The 20,734-nt window shown below is 39.6% G+C and overlaps 1 protein-coding gene across 1 annotated transcript in view; it reads left to right on the top strand.

Moving 5' to 3' along the window:
• The first annotated feature begins 635 nt into the window (after positions 1-635).
• The window catches only part of UQCC1 (ubiquinol-cytochrome c reductase complex assembly factor 1), a 90,582-nt gene continuing 70,483 nt past the window's right edge, over positions 636-20,734 (top strand). Inside the window, exons 1-3 of the mRNA XM_019733379.3 lie at positions 636-793; positions 11,931-12,035; positions 19,987-20,082. Of these exons, the coding sequence (XP_019588938.3) occupies positions 653-793; positions 11,931-12,035; positions 19,987-20,082 (342 nt within the window). The 5' untranslated portion in view covers positions 636-652. The remainder of the gene's footprint in view (positions 794-11,930; positions 12,036-19,986; positions 20,083-20,734) is intronic.

Below are 20,734 nucleotides of genomic sequence, written 5' to 3' on the forward strand. Positions count from 1 at the left end.
AAAGGAAGGAACTCCTTCCACATCCTGTCTCTCTGCTTCCAGTCAACCCCAGGGGCACTGACACATTTCTCAGCTCTACTGCTCTTAGGATACAATGGAAGAGGTCCTCTAGCTAAGTAAGGCCTTTCTCTCCCACGTCCTCAGGGAACTCCTTACGTCCTTGATTCTTTCTTCTGCATCTTCTTCTTTACAATCATTTCCTATCAGTACTGAAAGGTGTTCCCACTAAAACAACAAATCAGAAACCCAAGTTCCTTCCTGTTCAGGCCTCAGGTCAGCATGTGACCGTCCTCTTCCCCTGACTTTAAGGACTCAGCACCCCTTCTTAGACTCTTTTCAGGAAGACCTTCAAGTTGGGATTCCCCCAAGATCTTTTTTTCAACCCCAGTGAAAAGGAGGAGGATCTTCCTCGGGGTAGAGTCTGGGAAGGGGGCGCTGAGTAGTGAGCCTGAATGAGGTGGGGATAAGGCAGAGCTATGAAAAAAAACCCCGAGGACAGAGGTCAAGGAGGACCGGCGTTGCGAAGAGGACTTTCGCCTCTCTGACGTCTCCGGCGTAGACCAGAGAGCGGGAGGCGCGCGCCTGGCCGGGGCGGGCCCAGCAGCCTCGCGTCCTGCGGAGAAAGCGCGCGCTCGTGCGCGCCGCGGCCTCGATGCGCCTGCGCCGCCGTTGCCGGGCACCCGCCAGCGAAAGGACAAACTTGCGGAGGGGTGGCGGCAGCGGGGACTCCGGAAGCCCACCCTTCACCCGGAAATGGTTGTTGAGGAATATGGCGTTGCTGGTGCGAGTCCTTGTGAGTGAAGGAATCGTTTTGTATGGTCGTCCTCCGGGCCCTGGGGTTGGAGTCGGAGAGGGCGGGGGCCGGAGAAACTGGAGGGAAGTGCAGGAGGGGAGCCTGTGCGGCCGCGAGGCTGCGCCGCCGCCTCTCTGGGGGAAACAGAGGCAGCTTCCCACCTCCCTCTGCCAAGGGTTTGGCGGTAGCTTCCCATTTTTTGGTGGAGAGGGAGAGTGACATCGGACCTAAATTTGATGAAGTTTGTTTTTCCTCAGTTACCATCTGTGACCGCTTCCCCCTCAGGAAGAGGCAGCACATGGGGCACTGATTGGAGTTTTAAGAGACCTAGGTTCTAGTCCCTGTTCTGTCACTGATGCACAGTGTGACCTTGGGCAAGTCACTTTCAGGCCTCAGGGTCCCCATGTGAAAAACGAGGACGTTCATCTGCAGTCCCTTCGGATTCTGAGGTTCTCTGAGTCTGTTTCAGATATCAGTACGTCAATTCTTAACTACAGTTAAGTGAAATACTATTATAGATTATTAAGTTGAAAGCTGCACTAGAACCAGGGTCCTGTCTGTCGTTTTTCATTTTGCCTAGCACAGCGCCTGGCACGTCAGGCGTTCAATAAATATTTGTTCAATGAATGAAGGAAGGAAGGAAGCACTGCTAGACTTCTTAGCACCCTTATGGGGAGCTACTGCACCTCTTGTGATCCAGTCCCAATCCTTCTAGGATACTGTGACCTCTAGGAATTAAAGGAGAAGGAAAATAGCAGCAGAAACAGGTTAGGAAGATACAGAGTTTAGTTCCTAATCACGGAAGGGTGGGAGAACTTTTAATTTTAGCAAGTCTTGCAAAACTGGGTCAAGGATGTTGTTCTTCATGGCAGGCACTGCCTAGTCCTCCTGCCTCTGGCTATCTTTTGAATTGTTATTTTACACTCTTGTTTCTAATCTTTTTATATGTGGCTTACAAGGACTGCAGTTTGACTTCTTGTGTTCCTTGCCAGCCTAGCAAAGTGCAGTACCCTTGGTAGCTGTTCAGTAAATATTTGTTTGAAGAATAGCTTCTATAACCCACAGGAAGATTCACTTGAAGTAATTGTTGATGCCAGGGCAGAAATTGATTCAGATCTGAGGACTGCCGAGGAAATGGCAACTAGGGTGTCCTAAGTTATTTTGTTTTTAAGATGAGTATTTGGGGGAAAAGATGAAAAGTGCATTGGGCTGTATACCTGAAACATCTTGATTTATCTTGGAAGTTCGTGGATGCCTCAGCTATCTTAAATATTCTTGCTCTTGAGCATGCGTACTGTTTCAGGTTCATTTCTTCTTAGGTGGTAGTAGCATCCATAGAAACCAACTCTCTAACTGTCCTCTGTTAGTAGGATTTTTTACTTCTGTTTATTCCTTTCTATTCATCTTTTTAGATAAAAAGCAAGGTTAGATATGGAAAGTCACTTTCACTTTATACTGTGATTCTTTGATGCCTTCTTATGGTATAATGTAATGTGTAGAAAGCAATGGAAATTCCCTTAGGACTAGTTGAAAGTACTAGTAAACATGAAAGTAGCGGATATTTATTGATCACCTACTCTGAAGAATTTGGGTTAGGCACTCTGAAGAATTCACAAGTACAGGAAAGTGCACATGTCTAGGAGGCTGAAGAGCCTTCGGTTGAGTTTGGCTCCATTTACTTACTGTGGGTGTGACCTTGAGCAAGTCACCTACCTTCTCCCAGCATCAGATTTTAACAGTGAGATTGGTAGGGTTTATCAAAGAATCAGTTGATACAAGGGATGTTTAAATGCTTTTCTTCCCTTCCTTTTAGTTAAGCAGCTATTTGGAGTGTTTACTACATTCTAGGAACTATCCAAGGGATTGAGGATGAAAAACAACAGACCTTACTCAAGTTTATAATCTAATAGAAGAGACTCTAGAAAGCTACTAATACAGTACTTGAAATGCTGTGACAGAAGCCTGTACCAGGTGCTGAGGGAGCAGGTAGAGAGGCACCTAAGCCAGCCTGAGGCTAAGCATCTCCTTTGTGCCATTATTATCATTCAAATTACATAAACATCCATCAGGGAGAAATGCCTGACCTAAATGATAGAACATAAGATAGAGAATGGGTACAAGAACATAGAAGAGAAGCATTCGCTTGTGCTAAGAATGCTGGACAACCAAGTAACTGCGAGTAAGTTTATTTGGTTGGGTGGGCTCAGGGGCACTTCTGGGGAAATGTCAGGAGAGGAGGCAGGGCTTCTATATCATGGTTAGGAGTTGTAGGCAGAAGGGGTTATTGAAGTATTTTAAGCAAAGGAAGATTTATTTTGAAAGGTTTTTGATGCATGTACTTCCTTCTCTCCCCCCATTTAAACTTTTTAAATTGAGGAATAATTGATACACAATAAATTGCACTTATTTAATTGTACAATTTGATGTTTTGACACAGGCATACACCTGAAAAGCCATCACCACAATAAAAAGAATGAACGTATTCATCACTCCCAAAAATTCCTTTGTGCCCTTTTGTAATTCTTCGCTCCTCATGCTCTTCCCTCCCCCAACCACTGCTGTCTGGGGAAACATTTTTCCTTCTTCTCTCATTTTTTTAATTGAAATTTTAAAATATTTTAAAAGATAGTATTAAAAATTTTTTTTTAAGTCAACATAGTAAACATTTACATACCCACTATTAGATTTTTGTTTTAATACATCCCTGCAGCAGTTGTGGATGGATCAGAGAGAGCTGAGATTAGAGTCCCCAAAGCCAGTCAGAAACTGCTTAAGTAATCCTGGAAGTGATGCAAGCCTGTACTAAGGGGGAGGGGCAGTGCGGTTAAATTGAGGAAGGGGTGGTTTCAAGAGGAAATAGAGTCTACAGGGCTTGGTGAGAGGTTAGATGTTGAGGGTGAGGGAGAGGGAGGAATCTAATAGTAAGTCCCAGGTCAGCCTTTGATGACTGAGTTAATAGCAGTGTCCACTGAGACTATCCAGCTGGAGATTTTTTTTTTTTAGCAGCTGGAGAGTTGATGTTCAGGAGAGAGAGAGAGAGAGAGAGAGAGAGAGAGAGAGAGAGAGAGAGAGAGAGAGAGAGAGAGAGAGAGAGAGAGAGAGAGAGAGAGAGAGAGAGAGAGAGAGAGAGAACTGAGATAAAGGTTGTATTTAAAGCAAGATGTTGAGATTTCCCAGGCAATAATATTGATAGCTAACATTTATAGGGCACTTACCATGTGCTAAGCACTCTTAAATATTTTATATATGTGAACTTAATCCTTACAACAGCCCTTTGGAAAGGTGAGCAGTATTCTTTTCCCCATTTTACAGATGAAGAAAATTGAACCACAGGGAGGTAGTATTTCTGAAGCACTCATTAGTCTCCCTTTATTTTTTCTTCTTTCGGTCTTGTTGGCCAGTTTTTTCCCTTCTTCAATGATGGGTTTGGGAAGGAGGAGGAAACCAAAACCCTGCCATTGCTGAGTAGCTCCAGCAGAGGAGCTGGACGTTTGAGTAGTACGACGGAATCTTACTTAAAGTGTTATGCGCGGTCCCAGGCATTGGGGATCCTTTTTGCTTTTCTTTGACAGCATTCGAAATTGCAGAAAGCCACTCTACTTTTAAAAGGAATTATAGTAAAATACACATAAATGTAAAATTTACCATTTTAACTATTTTTTAAGTGTACAGTTCAGTGATAATAAATCCATTCACATTGTTGTGTTATCATCACCACCATCATCCACAGAACTCTTTTCATCTTGCAAAACTGAAGCGCTGTACCTATTAAATAATAAATCCCCATGTCCCCCTCTACTCAGCCCCAGGCAACTACCATACTACTTTCCACCTTTATGATTTTGACTATTCTAGTACCTAATATAAGTAGAATCATACAGTATTTGTCCTTTTGTGCCGGCTTATTTCACTTCGCATAGTATCTTCTGGGTTCATCCATGTTGTAGCCTGTATCAGAATGGCCTTCCTTTTTAAGGCTGAATAATATTCCATTGTGTGTATATATCACATTTTGTTTATCCATTCATCTGTCAGTGGACACTTGGGTTATTCCACCTTTTGGCTATTGTGAAATAGTGCTGCAATGAACATGGGTGTACAAATATCTGTTTGAGTCCCTATGTTCATTTCTTTTGGGTATAAACTAAGAAATGGGATTACAGGAATGGATGATAATTCTGTGTTTAATACTTTGAGCAATCGCCATTCTGTTTTTCATAGCAGCTGCACCATTTTACATTCCCACCAGCAAAGCGCAAGAGTTCTAATTTCTCCACATTTTTGTCAACACTTATTATTTTCTGTTGTTTTTTCTTTTATCTTAATGGGTGTGAGGTGATATCTCATTGTAGTTTTGATTTGCATTTCTCTAGTGATTAGTGATGTTGAGCATATTTCATATGCTTATTGGCCATTTTGTATATCTTTGGAGAAATGTCTATTCAAGTCCTAGACCCATTTTTAATCGAATTGTTTCTTTTTTTGTTGTTGAGTTATAGGAGTTCTTTATATATTCTGGATATCAATCCTTTATCATCTATCTATTTTAGATCTCTTGAGTTTATCCTACTTGGAGTTAGTTGAGCTTGGATGTACAAATGGATGTTTTTCATCAAATTTGGAATGTTTTCTGCCAGTATTTCTTCAAATGTTTTTTCTGTTCCTTTATTTCTTTCCTCTCCTTCTGAGATTCCCATTATACATGTGTTGGTACATTTTATGGTGCCCCACAGGTCTCTGAGGATGTTAAATTTTCTTCATTCTTTTTTCTTTCTCTTCTTCGGGCTGGATAGTCTCAATTGACTGACTTATCTTTAAGGTCACTGATTCTTCTGCTCAAATATGCTGTTGCAATTCTCCAGTGAAATGTTCATTTCATTCATTGTTCTTTTCAATTTCAGAATTTTTATTTATTTTTTTATAATTTCTTCATTGATATTCTCTATTTGGTAAGATATGGTACTCATACATTGCTATAGTTCTTTAGACATGGTTCCCTTTCGATCTTAAATATTTAAAATAGTTGGTTCAAAATCTTTGTCTAGTTTGTCTAATGTCTGGGCTTCTTTAGGGACAATTTCTATTGATTTCTCTTTTTCTATATATGGACAGTGCTTTTTTATTTATGTGTTTCATAATTTTTGTTGAAAACTGGGCAGTTCAAATAATATAATGTGGCACCTCTGGAAATCAGTTCTTTCCTTTCCAAGAGTTTGTTATTGTTTCTGTTTAGTGGCTTTTCTGAATTAATTATGTAACGTTAATTATTGTGTGGTCTCTGCTCAGTTTGTTTGGTGGTCAGATAATGCTCGGTTGGAGATTTCCTTAAATGCATGGAACCAATAAGTCTCCCAGTTTTTGCTGAGGGGCTCTGTGTGCATGGTGGGGCATGCTTTCAACATTCTGCCAGTCGTTTGACAGCTCTGCCTTAACCATCATTTCCTGCCTGTGTAGAGCCTCAGGGTCACCCCGAGGTGAGAGGTTAGGGCTTTCTCAGGTCTTTCCTGTTTATGTGCACAGCTCTGGGCATGTGTACAGTTCTGTGCACGTGCATGGCCTTTAGATTCATGAAGGAATATGCCAGAGCTTTTTCAAAACACCTATGAGCATCTCATTCTCCTGCTTTTCCCTTTAAGCTTTTTGGTTAGCTTTTTGTTTTCCACAAGTATTAGTCCTTGCCTCAGGCAGCCATGAAGTTAAGCAGTTGCCTCTCTTTTTTTTCAATCAGTGATCCTGGGGAAAACATTTTTCACATTGGATGAGTTCCAAGACAGCCTTGGAAATGGAGTCTTCCAAGGAACTACCAGACAGACCAAATAATGCCAGTTCTTTGTGAATAAGGCTTTGGGGAGCATCAGTCCCATCAGGAGTCAACTTTTCTACGGAGAAGACTAGTTCCCTTTACTGAATATTGCTATTTAGAAACCTAGTTTGGACGCTACCTGTGGTCATTGCTACTGGGGTGTCATTGCTCTAGGCCCTGTCAGGACAATGGTGGGAAATATATGTATGTGTGTACATATGCATAAACATACATACATCTATTTCTTTATTTATCTATATATTAAAAGCCCATACCAATTACTCTTAATTCCATCCCAATACACAGGGTTTATTCTACCCTTCTGCCTTTTCATATTTGTAAACTCCTTTCTGTGATAGAAACCTGACCCCTCATTGTTAATATATTTGCTGATTTTGCTCAAATCCTTCCTGTATGTATTGAGTCTTTTGAAAGCTCTGATTGGATACCCCCAACAAAATGGGAGGAGGCATAGTATTCAGTAATTACTGAAGGAATGGTTGAACACTCTCTGCTCCTCCTGTCTGTGTAAGTATCCTTTTGTAGCATGCCATATTGTAACTTGCAGGAGAGTTTGCTGTGGTAGTGTTTAGCCTTTGGACTATGGAATTGGATTAGTATTGATGGCACTGAGAATACAAGCACCACTGGAGAATTTCAGAGTAAAAGATTTGCTGACTGTAGTCGGTCTTCATTATTCACAGATTCTCTATTTGTCAGTTCACATACAGTAGTCCCCTGCTCCCCCCACATCCACGGTTTTGCTTTCTGTGGTTTCACTTACCCATGGTCAACCACGGTCCAAAAATATTAGATGGAAAATTCCAGAAATAAATTGCGCACCATTGTGAGTAGCGTGATGTAATCTCACGTCGTCCTACTCAGAGAGGAAATCATCCCTTTGTCCAGGTTATTCATGCTGTGTATACTACCCATCCGTTAGTCTCTTAGTAGCCATCTTGGATATCAGATTGATGGCTGGCAGTATTATTTCAGTGCTTGTGTTCAGTCACCCTGATTTTACTTACTAATGGCCCCAAAGCCCAAGAGCAGTGATGCTGGCAATTCAGATATGCCAAAGAGAAGCTGTAAAGTGCTTCCTTTAAGTGAAAAGATATGTATGTATAGGAGAAAACATAGTGTATATTTAGGGTTTGGTACTATCTGTGGTTTCAGGCGTCCACCAGGAGTCTTGGAATGTATCCCAGGCAGATAAGGGGGATACATTCTGTACTTGCTAAAATTTATGTGTAGTCCTAACATCAATACTCAAGGTGCTTTTGCAGTCATTTGTGGACATGTACAGAATGAGAAATTTGAGCTACAACATGCATGTTCCTTGCTGAGGTTGAATAAGGCAATAGTCTGCCTCCTTGTTTCACCTTGTATACTGTAAACGAGTGTCCTTTTCACGGTCTATTTAGTGCCATATTTTTTTGCATTTTTATGCTTTTGTCGATGACTTTCCTGTTTAAAATGGAGTCCAAGTGTAGTGCTGATGTGCTGTCTAGTGTTGCAGAGTGCAAGAAAGCTGTGATATTTCTTGTGGAGAAAATGTGTGTGTTATACAACTTTGTTCAGGAGTGAATTATAGTGCTGTTGACTGAGTTCATTGTTAGTGAATCAATAGTATATATTAAATAAGGCATCTTTAAACAGAAACACACATAGAACAAGGTTCTGTATTGATTGGTTGATGAAAATGTTGTAAACAGAGCTTTGCAGGAAGCTAACCCTGTATTTCCCCTAGGAGCAATGGTTCAGTATTTGCTAACTCAGTGTCTGAGGTCACTTTGTAAAACATAGCTATGGGGACTAGGAGAATCAGCTACCTGTAAAGCCTTTTGGAGCTCATGTGTGAGCCAAGGAAAATACTATGTATCTTAGAAACCACATGCAGAAACAGACTGGTTAGTGGACTGATACAGGTACAGCAAAAAAGAGAAAAAAGAAAAAAGAGCTGGGCTCTCAGAATATTTTGAAATATAAATGTAAAATCACCTGCAATTTATAATATGCATAGGAAATGAAAACATGAACTCTATCTTTAAAATTTTAGTGTTGAAGGATGAGGCAAAAAGAATAAAACTGTTTCCCACTTAGTAATGGTGTATATATTCTCCTAAGTTAGAGCAATAATTTTAACAGGGAATGGCTATAAATGTTTTTCTGAACTTGGGAGTAGTTGAGATTTGCTAATTGGTATAGGCCTAATGACTTAGTACCTGTAAGAAGGAGATACTGTAAGTATTTCCACAGACTTATAAATAAAGAAGAGGCGGAAAGGAAAAAGCAGAATAGAGTCAGTAGAACCAGAACCTGGAGTATAGGGAGACTCTTTGAAGCAAATGAGCTCATGGTTTGGGAAGGAGTGAAGAAGAGAGTCCCAGAGCAACTGACTACAAGGGGACTAGCTTGTGTAGAGTGGAGTAGTGACTCCCAAACCAGAGAATCTGAGTCAGGTGTTGGAACTGCTGAGTGGAGACTGCAGGGCAGGGTATGTGAGTCTAATGACGAGTCTGGACGGGTCCAGTTGGTAAAGATCGGGTATGTAAGTTTGACTCAAGAGGTCCCTGGATCCACTGTGAGCTTTTGAGGAAGGGAATTCCAGGTTCAAAATATTTTAAGAAAACGCTTCTTGCTGCTGCGATAGTTTGCTAGGGAAAGAGACGCTTACTTACTTACGTAATTCGGTAACAATTGTTAATAACAATAATGATGCCTTTGTGTGTGTGTTTCACTGTTATCAACGTGCTTTTACAAATGATCCTTGGCACACTATTGTGAGGTAGCTTTTATTATTTCCCCTTTACATAAGAGAACATGGAGGCCCAGAGAATTGAGAAACTAGTTCAGGGTCATACAGCTGTTTCATGGCAGGCTTGGGATTCAAACACCCTTTCTGTTACACCTCAGCAGTGTCAATTAAAGGTTTGGACAAGAATTGCTGTTGTAGGATTGGAGAAGGAAAGAACAGAGCTGATTGTTCCTTTCTTCTAATAAGAACTGATTTAAAGTATTGGCATAAGCCCAAGTAGAGCCAAAATTACAGAGAAAAATTTTGTTGACATTGGAAAAAATATGATGAAATTCTTCAGAAAATCTTCCAAAAGTTTTCATTGTTCCTACTTGGTAATTTTCTCTTACTTTTTCTTTTCCTTTGGACATGAATCTGTATCCCATTGCATCCTATCCCATGTTTACATTTTTAGGAAAGGAACATCTGATATTGAATGATTCTGGTAAATCTGTCAGCATTAATAAACAAAAACGCCAGTAACTACCTCTCATTTGAAAACCATCCCGACAAATCAAACCTCGGCTGAAATAAAATATTTTTGATTTTCACTTTTCATTGAAACAAGGTCTATGAGTGGCCTATTAGAAAGTTACGTAGTTTTGGAACTGAGACACTTTAGAAAGCATCTCTAGGTTTAAAATTCGAACCTCACCCTTGCCCTTTCCTGCCTACTCATAAGGAAATGGAGATTCAGATTGAACTTAATACTTACTGAGTTGGATATACTGCAGGGTACATTTGTTGATTTAAAATAAACTCCTGAGAAGCATTTTTCTTTATTTTAGAAAAATTAAACAAGGGTTTTTCTTTATTTTATAGAAGCAACAAAGGCTCGTGGCTTACTAACAGTGGAGCTAAGAATCAAATCAGTGCTTTTTCACTCCAAGTACATGGCTCTTTCCACAGTACTATGCTGTGGTTTAATTGGTTCAAGACTAGGTCATAGAGTGTTAGAGCTAGAAGGTGCTTTGGAGATATTCCCTTGACGCTTTCTTCCCATAAATGAGCATGGATCCTGGAATTGTGCTGTCTGGGTTCAAATCCTAACCCTGCCATTTATTAAGTATGTGACCTCGGGAAGTTCCTTATCCATACCTCAGTTTCTTTCTTTAAATAAATTTTATTGGGGAATGTTGGGGGACAGTGTGTTTCTCCAGGGTCCATCAGCTCCAAATAGTTGTCCTTCAATCTAGTTGTGGAGGGCGCAGCTCAGCTCCAAGTCCAGTCGCCGTTTTCAATCTTAGTTGCAGGGGCTGCAGCCTACCATCCCATGGAGGAATTGAACCGGCAACCTTGTTGTTGAGAGCTTGCGTTCTAACCAGCTGAACCATCCGGCCGCCCCTCCAGAAGCTAAGAGACAGCTCGTTGTCTTCAATGTAGTTGTGGAGGGCGCAGCTCACTGGCCCATGTGGGAATCGAACCAGCAACGCTGTTGTTCAGAGCCCGCACTGTAACCAACTGAGCCATCCAGCCACCGCATACCTCAGTTTCTTTATATAAATAGGATAATAAAAATACACCTAAGTCATTGGGTGGTGATTGTGAAGTTTAAATGAATTCATATAAGTAAAATACCTAGAAAAATGTTTGGCACATAGTAAGTGCTCATAAGTATTACTACTAATAATTGCTATGAGGATACTGAGGATTGCAGAGTTTAAATTACTTATAAAAATCATATTAGAGTAGCTGAGTTAAAACTAGAATCCAGATATTTGACTCCTAATATCATAGTTTATGCTTGGCAAATTGTTTTCAAATAACTTGTGTAACCAGTCCTCATTATGACCCTATAAGGTCTATAGGTCAAGTGAAAGAAACCCTTGGATTCCCCAGGGTTGGTTCCCAGAATAGAGATTTCTAGTGCTGTATACATAGATGCCATTTATACAATGGAGTGTATTTCAGATTTATAAAATAAAGTAGCCTTCTCATTTAGCAAGATAGAAGTCCTTCTGCATCTAGCCTAGCCTTTTACTTTGGCCTAGAGTTTTCTGAGGTCAGTAATGCCAGAGGGAAAAATTGAACCACCATCATAATGCAGCCATTTAATCTCTCTTTTGTCTTGGAAATCAAGTTGCCCAAATGTGTTTTCCCACCCTAAAAATTTCAGCCCTAATTTCTTCATCCTTTTGGGGATGATGGTAATCTCAGCACTGCTCATCTAAAGGGATTCTATGAAGATCAAATAAATTCGTATTTATGAAAAGATGTTGCAAACTCGAATTTAAATGATAATTTCATTGTAAAATGCCCCAAGTCTGTTTATTTTGTTCCTCTCCTGACAGGGAGCACATATTCCGCTGCGGGAGTCAGCTCTTTCTAGAGTTTGTTTAGTTCATAGATCCGGAATGGGCATAGTATGTCTTAACCTTGAAGAGATAAGCATGACGAGGCTTGATTCTCGTCCTGTTTTGGATGTGCTCCGTTCATGTGCCCTGTTCTGGCAGGGTTTCTCAACTTAGACACGCTCTTTGCCTTCTACATGTGGAGTCTGCTATAGATTCTTGACGGACTGTTTTTTCTTTCTCTAGAGGGACCGGATTAGCATCTCCCAGTGGTTTCCAGTATGCAGCCGATTGGTACCTGTGTGTCCTACACAGGGACAGTGTGGCAGGGCTCTGTCTGGCACTTCCCAGGTAAGGTTTGTTGTTCCTTTGGTTGGTATGAAAACCTTAGTGTTTATGTGTAAATGTCATGTATTTATAAATTAGCCAACCAAATTGTGTGATGGAAAAACCTCATGAGACCACTTGTGGGTCTCTGTGGTGTGTCTCAGGACTGATTCCTACAGTATGATGTCTAGGGCGTTGCTTCTAAATACCCCAGCAGTGGAACTTAGCCCAGGATACCATGCTACAGTCGGACGCTTTTTACTGTTGGGAGTGTTTCCAGATATTCATCTCAGAGTTAACTTTGCTTCAGTTTTCTTTTCATAACCACTTTGATTTGGGGTAAGAAATGTTTCTTTCTTTTTTTTTCATGAACGTAAAATCCGAAGAACAATTATTTGAGGCCTCAGTTTACCACTGACCACATCATTCATTATAATGTACTTTACCTTGGACCCTCCTTGAGAGATTTTTTCCTTCTGATGTTTATTAATTGTACAAATAATTTAGTAATAAAGGAAATAAAAATCACTCATGACTTGGGAGAGCTGGAAACCACCTCTGATTTGGTACTGATTGATTTCAATTGATTTTTGCTTAAATAAACTCTTAAGAGTTTTAGAAAAAAAAACAAAAAACATCACTCATGACTTCAAACCTGAAAATACCTGCTGGTTCTTTTCCAGTTGCGAGCGTGTGTGTGTACTGTTTTTCCCTTAGGTATCTTAAAATATTTTATATTTTGGTGCCTTTTCACTTATTTGAGCAGACATTATTCATGTTGGTAGATAGATTTTATAATTAAAATTTTTCTTTTTAAATAAATTTATATTGGGGAACAGTGTGTTTCTCCAGGGCCCATCAGCTCCAAGTCATTGTCCTTCAGTCTAGTTGTGGAGGGTGCAGCTCAGCTCCAAGTCCAGTCTCTGTTTACAATGTTAGTTGCAGGGGGCACAGCCCACCATCTCCTGCGGGAATTGAACTGGCAACCTTGTTGAGAGTTTGCTCTCTAATCATCTGAGCCATCCGTCTGCCCCTCCAGAAGCTTAGCTGCAGCTCATTGTCTTCAGTCTAGTTGTGGAGGGCGCAGCTCACTGGCCCATTGAATCAGCAACCCTGTTGCTCAGAGTTTGCGCTCTAACCCACCGAGATGTGCCGCTGCCCTCTATAATTAAATTTTTAATGGCTACATGTTATTCTATTTACTTAGCATTTGTTTGCTATTAAAATTATTTCCAAGTTTTATTGCCATTATAGGCTTTAATGTAGTTACCATTTTCTTGATATATAGTTTTTCTTATATTTAATTATTTATTAAAGATTAATTCCTAGGATGCTATACCCTGGGTCAAAGAATATGAGCAGTTTCCCTCTCCAAAAAGTTGTTTTAATTTATACTGCCATCAGCAATGAATATATAGCTAGTATTTCATCGTTACCTCCCTTAAATTGGGTGTTTTTAAAATAAATTTAAACTAATTAGGTAGAAAATGCTACCTTGTTTTGCTTTGCATTTCTTTATCAGGGTTAAACATTTTTTTCTATGTTGGTCAGTTGTGTTCTAGATTGGGAAAATTGTGTGCTTATATCATTTCTCCATTTATCTGCTGGGAATTCATTTTTCTTACCAATTTATATGAATTCCTTCGGTAGCCATTAACTTTATATCAAAAAAATTATTTTTGATATATATAGCTACAGATGGTCCCGACTTACAATGATTTGACTTATGATATTTTGACATTACAGTGGTGCAAAAGTGATACTCATTCAGTAGAAACCATACTTCAATTCTGAATTTTGATCTTTTCCTGGGCTAGTGTTAACGTGGTACAATATTCTGGTGATGCTGAGCAGTGCCAGCGAGCTGCAGCTCCCAGTCAGCCCCGGGGGAAGCAACTGATACCCTCCAGTGTATTCATTGTGTAGATGATTTTGGGGGTAAGCAACTGATACCCTCCAGTGTATTCATTGTGTAGATGATTTTGTCCAAATTAGGCTAATAATGTAAGTGTTCGGAGCACGTTTAAGGTAGGCTAGGCTGAGCTATTATGTTTGGTAGGTTAGGTGTATTAAATGCATTTTTGACTTAGGATGGTTTTATTGGATCGTAACCCCATCATAAGTCAAGGAGCATCTGTATATATGTTTATATAAATATATACTAAAAATATAAAATATAGAGTAAGTCCCTCCAACAAGTATGTAAGCTTTTCCCTTCTGAAGACGGGTCTTGTTTGTCCCTGTATTTCCTGGGCTTCTCACTAAGCCAGGCACAGAGTAGACACTAAATGTATGTTGAATGAATGAGAATATGCCTGTGCAGAAGAGGAAGCTACTCTGGGTAGTCAGGCCACTATTTCTTTTCAGAGTTGGGCTGTGTTCTATTGCTTTTTGTGCATTGGAAAATTTTGATAGAATTTATCATATGGTTCTAAATCATATGTTACTTGTGTGTGCATAGATGATGGGGGGGGGACTCATTATATGAATCTCTGACTTGTGTCTCGTTCTTTGAATCAATAAACATTTCTGGAGTACCTAATATGTACCAAGTATTGTATTAGGCTTGGGGACAGTGTTATAGCAAAACATTCATGTGAATAACTAGGGTAGTTTATTTCATGCTGACAAGATGTAATTTTAGCCAGTGTAGTAAACTGGACATTTGTCATTATTTAATGACTGTACCTCACTGGCACATATTCCCATCTTTGAGAACCCCTGGTTGGAAACCTTTGTCTCAGAATGACAGCCTCAGGGACATGTCTGACAGAGAGGCAAATTTGGTTCAGAATGAGGAAGAACTTTGTGTTAGTTAGAATTGTGGTGTAATGGAATGTGTGGGCTGCATTTTGACATAGTAAATGTCGAATTTACTTGTCAATTTCAGGCAGTGGTTGGAAGGCTGTATGTTAGGGCATGTAATAGAGGGGTCCTTCAATGATTGAGTGGTAGTATCAGATGATCTCTAAGGTAGTGTCAAAGGCTATAATTCTATTATTTTCAAAAAGCTAGGGACTTTGTACTTTCATCCGTCTTTCCTACATAACCTCTTGAAGTTCTGTCATACTTTAATGAATCAACTTTTTAAAAAAAATTTATTTTGAAATCATTTAAACTTACAGAAAAGTTGTAAAAATAGTAGAGTTCCCATATACCCTTCATTTACTTCCTCTAACGTTAACATCATATATAATCATAGTGCAATTATTGAAACCAAGAAATTAACACTGATATAATACTGTTAACTAATCTGCACACCTTTTCCTAGCTTTACTAGTTTTTTCCCCTAATGTCCTTTTTTGGTCTCTCAATTTGGGTTTGTCTAATATTTTCTTGTAATTAGATTGAAGTTATGTATCTTTGACAAATGTGATGTTCCTTTCTGGTGCATCAGATCAGAGGATACATGATGCCAATATGTCTTATTGCTGGTGGTGTTATCTTTGATCAGTTGGTTATTACATTGGTGCCTGTCAGGTTCTCCAGCTATGAAGTTGTTCTTTTCCTTTGTGATTAGTAAGTATCTTGTGAGAAGATACTTTGAGACTATGCAAATATTGTTTCTCATCATACTTTTGCTCACTACTTTTAACATCAATCGGTTCTTTTTTTAAAATGACATATAATATTAATTCACTTTAAAATTGTTGTAAAAAACACATAACATTAAAGTTACCACCATTACTATTTTTTTTTTTTTAGTGGCATTTTCTCATTTTTTTTTTTTTAAGATTTTATTGGGGAAGGGGAACAGGACTTTATTGGGGAACAGTGTGTACTTCCGGGCCTTTTTTTTTTTTCCAAGTCAAGTTGTTGTCCTTTCAATCTTAGTTGTGGAGGGCGCAGCTCAGCTCCAGGTCCAGTTGCCGTTTTCTAGTTACAGGGGGCACAGCCCACCATCCCTTGCGGGAGTCAAACCAGCAACCTTGTGGTTGAGAGGACACATTCCAACCAACTGAGCCCTCCGGGAGGCAGCTCAGCTCAAGGTGCGGTGTTCAATCTTAGTTGCAGGGGGTGGAGCCCACCACCCCTTGTGGGACTCGAGGGATTGAACTGGCACAACCTTGTGGTTGAGAGCCCACTGGCCCATGTGGGAATCGAACTGGCAGCCTTCGGAGTTAGGTGCATGGAGCTCTAACCTCCTGAGCCACCGGGCCGGCCACCATTACTATTTTTAAGTGTACAGTTCAGTAGTGGAAAGTATATTCACATTATTGTACAACAGCTCTCTAGAACTCTTTCATTTTTCAAAACTGAAACTCTATACCCGTTATACGGGTCCATTACCCCCTCCAGCCCTTGGCTGCCATCTTTTTACTTTCTGTTTCTGTGATTTTGACTACATTCCATAGTATGTAAGAGTGTAATCATACATTATTTGTCCTTTTGTGACTTTTTTGCTTAGCATGATGTCCTTGAGGCTTAGCCACATTATACCATATAACAGGGTTTCCTTCTTTTTTAAGCCTTCCTAATATTCCATTATATGCAATACCACATTTTCTTTAGCCATTCATCTGTTGATGGACATTTGGGTTACTTCCACATCTTGGCTATTGTGAATAATGCTGCAGTGAACATAAGTGTGCCAGTATCTCTTCAGGATCCTGCTTTAAATTCTTTTGGATAGATACCCAGAAGAGGGATTGCTACATCGTGTGGTAATGGTATTGATGGTTCTTGACTGATCACTGTGTATTTGCTTAATGGTGATTTTCTACTTCTATCCTTACTACATTGTTGATTAAATTCTACTGTAAGAAAGAGCTGTCACTTCTTCCCCATTTATTTATTTATTCAATTATATTAGAAGGAGCTCATGGATATTTATTTTCTTCTATGAATTATAATCCATTATTCTCATTATTTATTTTGTTGATCAAATTGTTCCAGCTTTGGATATTGGGAACTCCTTCAAGTTCCTTTCATCACGCCTTCATCATTTTTTGAACATTTCCTTATTTCCTGGCACCACAAGATATTTCAGGTTCATATTGTATTTTCTTTGCTCTAGCCCGAGTTTCAACAATTTCTCCAAGGAGCCCTGGTTCCTTTTCTTGGAGAATGGTATTTAGAATATTTAGAAATCAAGATCTGGTTGTTAAGTGTGTATGAGTCTGTGTTATTAAACTCTACATAGGTTTTTGAAAGCTGCTTGATATAGGATGAGGAAGATAGTGCTGAATATATGTTCTACCCCTTAATGAAGTTTACTTTTTTAAACCTTAGTGTCATCATTTCTAAAATGGGAAAAGAATAGCATCTATTTTGTAAGGTTGTTGTGAGATAAATGTAAGTAAAACACTAAGCATATAGGTGCTGGGCATATAGAAGATTTTCAATAAGTTGTACCTAGTATTTTTTTTGCTATTTATGTTCGTGCTACTTGGGTAAATTTTCTCCTCACTGTATAAATTGAAACTTAAAAAAAAAAGGTTGGTGCTAAAACTATCGTTAAGTTTCAGCCTCTTTCTGGGTCTTAGTTTCCTCATCTGTGAAATGAAAAGGTTGGACTTAGATCTCTGAGATTTCTTCCAGCTCAAGTGTTATTCTAAGTTACTCCTTAGTTCTTCATTTTGTCTTTCTCCAAGCTAAACAGCCTTAGTTCATTTTAACCTTTCCACTAAGACCTTTTATTCATCTCTTTGATCATTCCTGTGGTTCTTTTCTGGACCTTCTCCAGATTGTCCTTCTATTTAAAAAAAAAACAAAACACACACACAAAAAAACAACAATCCACCTAGTTTTTATTGAGTGTTAATTCCATGCCCAGAATGGTGTTGAGCATTGGGTTAGGAAATAAAAGAAATATAAGATAGACTGTGGAATGGACCTTACAGTTTTGCTAAAAGGACCAAACATACCCGTGGTATCCAAGAATTGCTTGAGTCCTTCCCTTCCCCCTTCCCCTTCCCCTTCCTTCCCTCCTTTCATCCCTCCTCTCTCCCTCCTTCAAAGTCTCTTCACTTTCAGAACCTTTTTGGAAGTGAAAAATAAGGGCAGAAACCTTATATTCCTTTTAACAAGGGGCTGCCTGCAAAAGACCTTATTATTGGAGTTGTCTGGAACGGGTCTTTACATTTATATTATGCATTATAGTTTAGACATCTTTTTCACATACGTTATTTTATTTGGTTCTCCGAACAAATTTATGAGATAGGAAGAGCTAGTGCTTCAGCCCATGTCTTCTGACTCAGTATTTTTCTCTTTTCATTACACTATGCTTCCTTACCTCTGCCTTCTCACTCACTTTCTCTCTCCTGCCCACTTCTTAAGGCTTCTCTATAAAGTGTTTTCTGATGACTCTAGGTCATTCTTTTCTGGCTCTAAATTTCTGTTGTTTACACTGCCTATTCCACATCTTTGAGCATTTTTGTACATTTTACTAAATATAATAAAATTCAGAAAAAGGCATGCATCGTAAGCATACAGCTCAGTGAATTACTACAAATTGAACATAACCAGCATCTAAATCAAGAAGTAGAACTCCAGAAGGCTCCTTGATCCTCTTCTAGTTACTGCCCCAACCAAGGTTAACCATTGTCTTCACTTTGAACACCATAGAGTGGTTTTGCCTTTTATACCTGTGGGATGTACTCTCTTGTGTTTATCTGCATTCGTTGAACTTTGTTTTAGAAATTCACCCATGTTGCTCTGTGTAGTAATAGTTTATTCATTTTCATTGTCGTATAGTATTGTTATATGGATATACTGTGATTCATGTATCCATTCTTCTGTTGATGGATATTTGAATTGTTTCCAGGTTGGGCTTTTATTAATAGTGCCACTATGAACATTCTTGTACATTTTTTTTTTTTTTTTAAGATTTTTATTGGGGAAGGGGAACAGGACTTTATTGGGGAACAGTGTGCACTTTCAGGACTTTTCTCCAGGTCAAGTTGTTGTCCTTTCAATCTTAGTTGTGGAGGGTTCTGTCAGCTTCAAGTTGTTCTTAGTTGTGGAGGGCGCAGCTCAGCTCCAGGTCCAGTTGCCGTTGCTGGTTGCAGGGGGCACAGCCCACCATCCCTTGTGGGAGTCGAACCAGCAACCTTGTGGTTGAGAGGACGTACTCCAACCAACTGAGCCATCCGGGAGCTCAGCGGCAGCTCAGCTCATGGTGCCATGTTCAATTTTAGTTGCAGGGGGCACAGCCCACCATCCCTTGCGGGAGTCGTGGAATTGAACTGGCAACCTTGTGGTTGAGAGCCCACGCTCCAACCAACAACTGAGCCATCCAGGAGGCAGCTCAGCTCAAGGTGCCGTGTTTAATCTTAGTTGCAGGGGGTGGAGCCCATCATCCCTTGCGGGACTCGAGGACTTGAACTGGCAACCTTGTGGTTGAGAGCCCACTGGCCCATGTGGGAATCGAACTGGCAGCCTTCAGAGTTAGGAGCACAGAGCTCCAACTGCCTGAGCCACTGGGCCGGCCCTTCACTTAATATTTTTAGACTGTATTGACCGCGGTTAACTGGAACCTCTGAAAGTGAAACCACAGATAATGAGGGATTACTGTATTATTTCCTTTAATCCATCATTACAACTGAGGTTCAGTAACTTGTCCTTGGCCGCCTAGCTTGTAAGTGACAGAAGCAAGTTTTAAACTTAAAATTGACTGATGTTAAAGTCTTTGGTTTTCCCCCGCCCCCCCATATATTGCACTGTTGCCAATGTTTAAATAGGTACTTATTGCAATTCTAGTTGACTCAGGTTTATTTAGTTCCAGGTTTCCAGGGCCAAATCCTTTTATCAATTCACGTATTCCCCAGATATTTACTGAGTGCCTAACCCAACAACATTCTAGGTGTCAATCTTGGATCCTCTTGGTGATCAGATCACCAGGAATTGGGTTAAGCAAGCGTCTATAGTCTACTTTGAAGCAGCTCGGCTTAGGTTAGATGCACCCTCTAAGTGAATGCTCAGTGTTAATTTACCTCTGTTTTTTTTGTTTGTTTTTGTTTTTTAAATCCCCAAGTGGCCTCAGATGAGCCAGTCCCTAGCATGTGGTGGATCAGAACAGATTCCTGGAATAGACATGCAGCTGAGTAGGAAGTATCACACCACAAATAAGGTGAGAATATTAGTGCTTTCTATGTTTATAGAGTACTTTCACACAGGAGTTCTTATTTGAATCTCAGCAAAATTGTTAGTGGGATGAGGCAAGGAATTTTATCCAGCGCAGAAGGTGAGGCTCAGGGAAGTGAAATGACTAACTCAAGGTCACAAGGATGGAAGTGACAGACCAACTGAATATTTGAACCAAAGGCTTCTGATCCCATGTCCTGTATTTCTTCCATTGTACTGTCTTGCCTGAAAAATACTTTAGAGAAAGAAGTCCTTATGAATTTTTTTACATGTTAAACATAAAGTGATATATAACTTTTGAAGAATTATTGGTTCTATAGCCTGCCTTCATTTGGAGAGGCTTAGCATTAGAACAGAGTTTTCCTTGGAGTTTATTTGCAAACTGCAAGACTCGTGTCTTCTATAGTTATTAATAAAATTTGTTATACTAAAAAATTTGAGAGTCCAAAAACATTTATCCAGTGAGTATTCGACTGCTATCAGACAGTATTTTTCTTTCCTTTTCCTGTTCTATAAATAAACATAGAATATTCCTCTTCTCAGAATTGTTCTTTGGGAAATGAGGGTCAAGATTTTCTTTAAAAAGTACTCTTTTTCATAGAACTTTTATTCTGATACCCCAAATCTATCATTTCCTA

Source organism: Rhinolophus sinicus, chromosome 13 (assembly GCF_057876585.1).
Source record: "Rhinolophus sinicus isolate RSI-liver-muscle chromosome 13, RSI-T2T, whole genome shotgun sequence".
Taxonomy (NCBI): domain Eukaryota; kingdom Metazoa; phylum Chordata; class Mammalia; order Chiroptera; family Rhinolophidae; genus Rhinolophus; species Rhinolophus sinicus.